The following is a 7953-nucleotide window of genomic DNA, read 5'->3' as shown; positions in this document are numbered from 1 at the left end:
CTCGGGTCCCGCAGGGACAGGGGCAGCGTGGCGCCGTGTTGCGTGGAGCGAGGCTGCTTGCTCGCTGTACTCGTCCATCTCCGCGGTCTGCGGAGGCGGGATGGCGCGTGTCCCTGGTGTTGGCCTGAGCTCCGTGTCTCTACCTGTTGTCTCCCTTCCCACCACCCTCCAGTCTCGCCCGCATTTCAGACCCCCCTTTGGTTGAAGCCTCTAGGTTTGTTTTCGTTTTCAGTTACTATTATTGGTTGAGTCCCTCAGGGATGTAAACTTGTCCTGTGGCTCAGTGATGGCACCGCGGGGGCCAGGCGTAGCGAGGGCCGGGTCCGGGTGCTGGGCCGTCCTGGGCTCCGTGTCCCCGAGCTCAGCTGTGGGAGGACAGAGCGAGGCCGGTGAGCACTCACAGTGTCTCAACACTCTTTTCAAGGTGGTTTCTGGCATCCACTGGAAACCGCTCTTGGTGACCTCCTCTTCCCGCTGTGCCTGCGGCCGGAGTAGCCCCACACCCTGGGTTCCCTCTCCAACTCCCAGCCTGCCTGAGGCCAGGGCAGTTCCCATGGCAGCGCTTGACTTGAGACTTTGCGGCAGGCTTGAGTAGGAGGAGAGGGAAAGGTGAGCCAGAACCTGCCCCGGGGGGCTGGGCAGGACCCCCAAACCAGTGGGCCCTGGAGCTGGTGCACATGGCAGGTGGTGTCCCCGGTTCTGTGATCTCGGCCTTTGCTGATGGTTGGCACTGTTCTCCGGTGTGTTGTCAGCTCCTTTCTCAAAGAAGACAGCGACTTCACGGGTGCCCCTCACGGGGGCTGGTGGTAGATGTCAGGCCCCCAGGCTGGCCGGAGCCCTCAGGCCCAGCTTTCCTGGAAGTTGCTGTCTCGCCTGCCCCGTCCTCCCCCACATCCCACTCCCACTGTCCTGCCCCCACCTGTATGTCTGCCACCCAGGGAAGTGCCCTCAAAGTAGCTGACACTCCCGGGGCTGTCCCCCGGCCGCCGGAGGGGACAGGCGTGGCTGATGATGCTCTTCCTGACTCCAGGAGCTGTTTGCGGAGTTCGGGACTCTGAAGAAGGCCGCCGTGCACTACGACCGCTCTGGCCGCAGCCTGGGAACAGCCGACGTGCACTTTGAGCGGAAGGCAGACGCCCTGAAAGCCATGAAACAGTACAACGGCGTCCCTTTGGATGGTGCGTTTGGGGTTGGACCCAGGGAGCTGAGGGCTGGCACCTGTATGCTTACACCCTCCCCCTCCCCGTTGAGGACACTTTGCCGTCACCCCCTTGTCTCCCATTCTGCCACCCTCTGCTGCCTCCACGTCTGGACCCACCTCTTGTGATCCCCATCCAACAAGCTACGTTCCTCCCCTTCAGCTCCTTCCTTCCCGAAGCCTCGCCTTCCAGAAGCACCGTAGTGCTCGCTCTGCGGGCGGGCTGAGGGTGTCAGGGGCCCCCACCTTTCCACCTGTGAGCGACGCCGCCTGAGCCGGGCTGAGGAGTGAGGCGTTGGCAGGCTATCCTCGGTGCTGCTGCTCCTCCCCGTGGGTCCAGGCTGCCTGTCTTGGTGGGAGCACTGGGGGCCCGGTGGGTTCCGGCTCCGATGGGAGTGTGCCCTTTTGTGTTCCCGCCGCAGGCCGCCCCATGAACATCCAGCTCGTCACCTCACAGATAGACACGCAGCGCAGGCCGGTACAGAGTGTGAGCAGAGGCGGGATGACTAGAACCCGAGGATCCGGAGGCTTCGGCGGCGGCACTCGGAGAGGCGCCCGTGGAGGCAGCCGGGGCAGAGGCAGGGGCACCGGCCGGAGTTCAAAGCAGCAGATCTCTGCAGAGGAGCTGGACGCCCAGCTGGACGCTTACAACGCGAGGGTGAGTCCCGGGCCAGGGGGTCTGGGGGCTGGCCTAGCGCGAGGGTGGGGAGCCCCCTCTTTTTTGGGGGTGGGACCTTCTCTGACCTCTTTTTTCTCCTGTTTCAGATGGACACCAGCTAAAGCACCAGCAAGTCCGTGCGTGGAGCTAGGCCTGAACGTCGTCTCCCGCTGCTTCCCGAGGGCGGGCCGGCGGGGCCCTGTGGCCAATGATGGAGTTGTTTCTTCTGTTTTAAAATAGGATTTAAAACTCATGTAAAGATTTCTTTTCCTTTTTTTTTTTCTTTTTTTTAAAAAATTCTGAAACAGACCTGTTTTGTACCGAGTTATTTTTGGGATAAATTTTACTGGTTGCTGTTGTGGAGGAGGTGGCGTTTTCACCTTTGCCATAATAAACAGAAACGTGTGTAGAACTGGACCTCTCGTTCGTCGTTGTAGCCCTCGCCTGGGCCACACTTTGGTGCTGACCAGGAGTGAGTCGGGGGCGGGGAGAGGGGGAGGGAGGGGAGGGACACGGGGCAGGTGGGGAGCGGCCGAGCTGGCATCTGGTGTCCTGGCAGGCTGGCGCTGGCACTGGTGCTGGGTGCCTCTCTGACATTCCAGGGGTCCTGGCACTCCCGCTGACCTGGGCGGTAGGGGAACGCGGGGCAGTAGTCCCTGCTCCTGTAGCCACTTGTCACCTGCCTGCTGCGTGAGGCGGGGTGGCCACCTGTGCTGCTGCCAGATTGCAGGTGACTGCTCGCTTGTCCCCTTCCTCCGCTGCTCAGGAGCCTGGAGTTGGCAGCTCTGGCAGCAACATCCTCCCTTCCTAGTGTCCTTCCTGTTGGCCAGGGTGGAGCAGGCATGGGGGTCCCCTGCCTGCGCTGATGGTGCTGGTGGAGACTGGCAAGTGTGACCTGCAGAGCCAGGAGCCGGTGGACACACGTGCCCCTCTCACCACCCTCCAACAGGACAGAGCGGGCTGGGACCACAGTGGATGCAGGTCAGGGGGACCCCAAGCATGCTTGGCCAGGCCCCTCCTGGAGGCAGCCTGCAGCTCAGGCTGCTCCCAGTCCCCATGGGGCCACAGTGTGACTAAGGGTGGCCCTGTCACTGTCAGCTCCAGTGCTGTCCCCACAGAGCCAGCGGCTGCAGCCTGTGCTACGCTGGGCACTGAAGAGCCCAGGAACAGCCGAGCTTGGCTTGAGCTGCTGTGGCCAAGGGGTGGATGTAACAGAGGTCGGTCATCCAGGCACAGGCGGGCACAGGCCAGGTAGGAGACTGCGCTGCGAGTGTTGACAGGAGAGGTGGGGTCATCTTGCTCCCTGCTGTCCAGAAGCTAAAGTCAGCACCTGATGGAGGGGTGAGGTCCCCCAGGCCAGAGGCCATAAGTGCTGGAAGCGCCCGCCACTGGGGTGGGGAGCTGGGGTGGTTCCTCAGGCCCTGGGGGAGCAGTGCTAGGCCCCATCTTCAGGTGCCAGGAAACAACTGGGAACAAGAACTCCCAGACAGTGGGAGGCTGTGGAGGAAAACGGGGGGAGGGGAGCCTGTGGACGTTTGGAGGAAAGGCCCTGAGGTGAGGACACTGGAAGCTGGGACAAGCCGGGCCCGGGTGTGGCTGGTTGGAGGGGCTGGTGTTGAAGGAAGGGGCCCTGGTACAGGCTGCGGCCAGCTTTCGGGGCCTCCCAAGGGTGACATCCATAGACAGTGCTCCAAAGTAGATGTGGAGTGGGCTTTCAATGCGTAGAATGTGAAATGCTTGTTTTAGAAAAAGATTTTCAATTGACAGAAATCATTGGGGGGGAGGGGGCCAATGGGGGAAAAGGGGGCACATATGTAATACTTTCAACAATGAAGATTTTAAAAAAATAAAACATTCCATGGGCACAAAAGGCTGATAATACACAGTCGTTTTCCCAGCACTAGTCAGGTGAAATCCTCGTTCCTACAGGCTTTTGAAATGAGAGCTTTAATAAGTTGGTATGGTCATGCCATTATGTTTTCCCCTCAGCGTACATCTCAGTGATTTTACTGTATTCAGTCACACACCCACCACCACATTCCAATTCCAGAATCTTCTCATCACCGCTCAGCCCCTTCCCCTCTCCCCAGGGGGGCACTGAGCTGCTCAGCCTCTGGGTTTCCCTGTTCTGGGCATTTCATATATAGGAACTGTTCGCCATGGGACCTTTCCATCTGGCTTTAAGTTCGCGTACCACACCAACCACCTGACCTGACCCCCCGGCCAGGGCTCCTAAGGATTTTTGAGTTTATCCGCTTTATGGCATGAATCAATGCTTCAGTCCTTTTACCAAATCACCTGTGATGGATGCCTCACGTTCTGTTTCTCCACTCATCAGTTGCTGGACGTTTGGGTTGCTTCCACTTTTTGGCTATTAGAATAATGCTGCTATGAGCATTATTCACACATTTTTATGTTATGGAATTAAAGGTGGCTATATTTTTCATAAATGTTTACATGATTTACTTTAATGAGCTGTTATTATTAACAAGTCACCCTGGGATCAACTGACTATTGGGGGGGAAATAGCAATAAATATGCATCATTAAAGATTTTCATATAAAAAGAAAACCAGAAGGTAATCTCGTTAATTTTAAATACGTCAACTTGTCGGTGATCATTTAGCCCAAGCTAGGACAGAGTTAATTTTTGTTATCTATGCAGGTTGCAGAAACAGTTGTAAAATGTTTTAGCACAATAGTAAATTAATATCTAATAAAAATTAAGCATACCAGTTTTTAAATGTACAAATCCATCATAAACACACCATTCAAGTTACCGTTATTGTTTTAATAATCTTTTTTTGTCCTTGTTGAATAAACACTCAAGATTTCATAACAGTAAAGAACATCCAATGTTCACCTCTGGAGGGCTCTTGGGCACTAATTCATTCTAAATACTGACAAATAACAGAGTGTCAAACATTTTATCTGGTTTTATTTCTCTCAACTGTATTTTGAAGGGATTAAATAACTGATGAGGAAGTTTTTTTAAAAAAAGAATTCCAGCTCTAGCTGGTTTGACTCTGGATAGAGCATCAGCCTGCAGACTGAAGGGTCCTGAGTTTGATTCTGGTCAAGAGCACATGCCCAGATTTCAGGCTTGATCCCAAATAGGGTATCTCTCTCATCACTGGTGTTTCTATCTCTCCCTCTCCCTTCCTCCCTAAAATCAATAAAAATATTTTTAAAAAAATAATTCCTGTTAAGAAATGCCAGTGGATTAGAAAATAACCATTTTTCGATGCCTAATTGTGCTGTGCCAGCACGGCCAAGGGTGAGCCTGAGGAGGGGCGGTGAAGGATTGAAGAAAAGACAGACAAGAGAATACAGCTGGGGCTTGGTGGATCTCCCATGCTTGGATGAGGACACAAAAGACCCAGCCTGCAAGCCGGTGCTTTATTTTATAGTCTGATTAAAACAAGATTAACATGTATACAAATGTTCTTGTTTTCGCAACACTTGCTGCACCTCCCACAGCCCACTAGCTACTTAGGAAGGAATTAGGGAGGGCTACAAGGTCAGGCTTAATCGTGCTAGGAGGGCTCTGCTCTCCAGGCTGGGACTTGTTTGTGGCCCTGCCACAGGTCAGCCTGAGGCTTGACCCTAGAGCCGCTCCCTACACCTAATAAAATAATGCCTGTTGAAAACAATACCCATGACCTCTGATGCCATGGGCTTGAGAGGCTGCTGGCCGGCCGGAGCCCACGGCACCTCTGAAAGTTTACTGGGGGCTTCTCCAGCCTGAGCTATGAGGGGACAGGAGCACCCACAGCACAGAGGAGGACTGGGCCAGGCAAACCCAGAAGTGCCTGGGAAATGCTCAGCCACCCATATCCTGGTTTCCTCCGAACCTGAGAGGCACAGCACAGAAAAGCGACTGTGGTGTAGCCATAAAGATTTGGTCTTTGTCACCGGTTCCCAGCACAACTCCAACAGCCCTTGGAATCTCCTGGCAGGAGTGCCTCTTTATTCAGAACAGATCCCTTTCACACTCGGGTTTACGGTGATACGATGACTCTGGGTGGGCTCCTGGATAGTGTCAGGACGGCTGCTGGTACCCTGTCCTCTGGGAAGGGGCCAAGGCTAGAGATTGAGTCAATCACCAAGGACTGATGATTTAATCAACCTTGCCTTTTGATGAAGATTCCATAAAAGCCCCTAAACCATGGGTTTGAAGAGGTTCCAGGTCAGTGAACACACGAGGAGGTGCTGGGAGGGTAGTGGGCCCAAAGAGGGCATGAAGCCCCAATACACCCTCCCTTCCTTGCCTTGTGCATTTCTTTAAAAAATTTATATATATATATTTAAATTGGTTTCAGAGAGGAAGATGGAGAGACAGAAACATCTATACTAATGAAAGGGTAATATGCTAATTAGATAAGATGTCTTCCGGACGTCCTTCTGGACAAAGCTGCAGTGGCTGCTGCTGCGAGGGCCGGGCTAAGGCTCAGGCAAGCCGTGGTGGCTGGCAGCGTAATGGGGGCATTGCCTTCCCCTGATCAGCCCGGTCACCTCCCGCAGAGGGAGGCCAGACTGCAGCTTAGGATATCCCCTGAGGGCTCCTGGACTGTGAGAGGGGGTAGGCCAGGCTGAGGGACCCCCGTGCACAAATTTTCATGCACCAGGCCTCTAGTCCTATATAATAAAAGGATAATATGCAAATTGACTGAATAGTGGAACCTGTTGCTATGACATGCACTGACCACCAGGGGGCAGATGCTCAATGTAGGAGCTGCCCCCTGGTGGTCAGTGCACTACCACAGGGGGAGCGCTGCTCAGCCAGAAACTGGGCTCATGGACGGTGAGCGCAGCGGAGGTGGCGGGAGACTCTCCTGCCTCCACGGCAGCGCTAAGGACCCCTTGGGAGATGTCCTACTGCCGGGAGCAGGCCTAAGTTGGCAGGCGGACATCCTCTGAGGAGTCCCGGACTGTGAGGGGGGACAGGCCAGGCTGAGGGAAACCCCCCTCCAGTGCATGAATGTCGTGTACCGGGCCTCTAGTCAACAATAAGAATCAACAGGCTGCCTCCTGCATGCCCCCTACTGGGGATGAGCCTGCAACCTGAGGAAGGGGCCTTGTGCACTGAGCCACACCAGCTGGGCGCCCTGTGCATTTCTTGCAAGTTGTGACCTTTATAATCGACCAATGATTATAAGTAAGGAGCTTCACTGAGTTGTGTGAGTTATTTCATGGAATTTTCTAACCCCGCGTGGGGAGGTCTTGGGAATCCTCAAATGTGTAGTCTGCTGGCAAAGATGTGGGTAGTCTGGGTACCCCACTCGTGGCTGGTGTGAGGTAGGGACAGCCTGTGGGCCGTCCTTGGGCGGACAGACCTGGCAGAATGCTGATGGCCAGCCTTCAGGTGGCTGCAGGACGCCAATCTGCCCACCACTCCTGAGAGCCCCGCAGCGTTCGCGGGGCCCACAGAACACGAGAAAGAGAAGCAAACATTTGTTGTTCCACTTATTCCTGCATTCACTGGTGGCATCTTGCGTATGTCCTGACCAGGGATCGACCAGCATGGGGAGGTGACACCGCCAGGGCCAGGACTTGAAAGTTTTCAATATTCACGCTGGCCTGTTCGGCTCAGCGGCTAGAGCGTCAGCCTGTGGACTGAAGGGTCCCGGGTTCCATTCCAGTCAGGGGCACATGCCCAGGTTTTGGGCTCAATCCCCAGCAGGGGGCGTGCAGGAGGCGACAAATCAATGATCCTCATCACTGATGTTTCTCTCTCTCTCTCTCCCTTCCTCTCTGAAATCAGTAAAAACATATATTTTTTAAAAAGGTTTGAACTTTCCAGTTGCACAGCAATGAGATAGGGTCCATCCTATGGACAAGCCTCAGAAGCTCTTGGGGAAGAAGGTTCATTCCCAAGTCAGGCCGCCTGTGCCGCCATCATCACCCCCGGGGCCAGGGGGAACGCCCGCACCAACGCAGAGGCTGAGCCTGCAGCTGATTCTGCCCAAGGTCGCGGTTCACTAGCAGAATCCTGAGCTCTCTTCTCCTTCGGGGCACTCGGGGCGTCGCCGGGTCGTTTCCGGTCGGTTGGCAAACGCTGAGCCCCTGAGGAAAGCCTCGCCGCACCCCGCGGAGGC

At 55.1% G+C, this 7953-nt stretch overlaps 1 protein-coding gene across 1 annotated transcript in view; it reads left to right on the top strand.

Moving 5' to 3' along the window:
- Positions 1-2268, top strand: part of ALYREF (Aly/REF export factor) — a 13261-nt gene extending 10993 nt beyond the window's left edge. The window contains exons 4-6 of the mRNA XM_005883667.2: positions 1031-1178; positions 1621-1856; positions 1964-2268. Of these exons, the coding sequence (XP_005883729.2) occupies positions 1031-1178; positions 1621-1856; positions 1964-1978 (399 nt within the window). The 3' untranslated portion in view covers positions 1979-2268. The remainder of the gene's footprint in view (positions 1-1030; positions 1179-1620; positions 1857-1963) is intronic.
- Positions 2269-7953: the final 5685 nt, after the last annotated feature.

Source organism: Myotis brandtii, unplaced genomic scaffold (genome assembly GCF_000412655.1).
Source record: "Myotis brandtii unplaced genomic scaffold, ASM41265v1 scaffold797, whole genome shotgun sequence".
In the NCBI taxonomy this organism is placed as follows: domain Eukaryota; kingdom Metazoa; phylum Chordata; class Mammalia; order Chiroptera; family Vespertilionidae; genus Myotis; species Myotis brandtii.
Note: the sequence above shows the minus strand (reverse complement) of the source record. Positions and strands in the feature narration are given on the sequence as shown.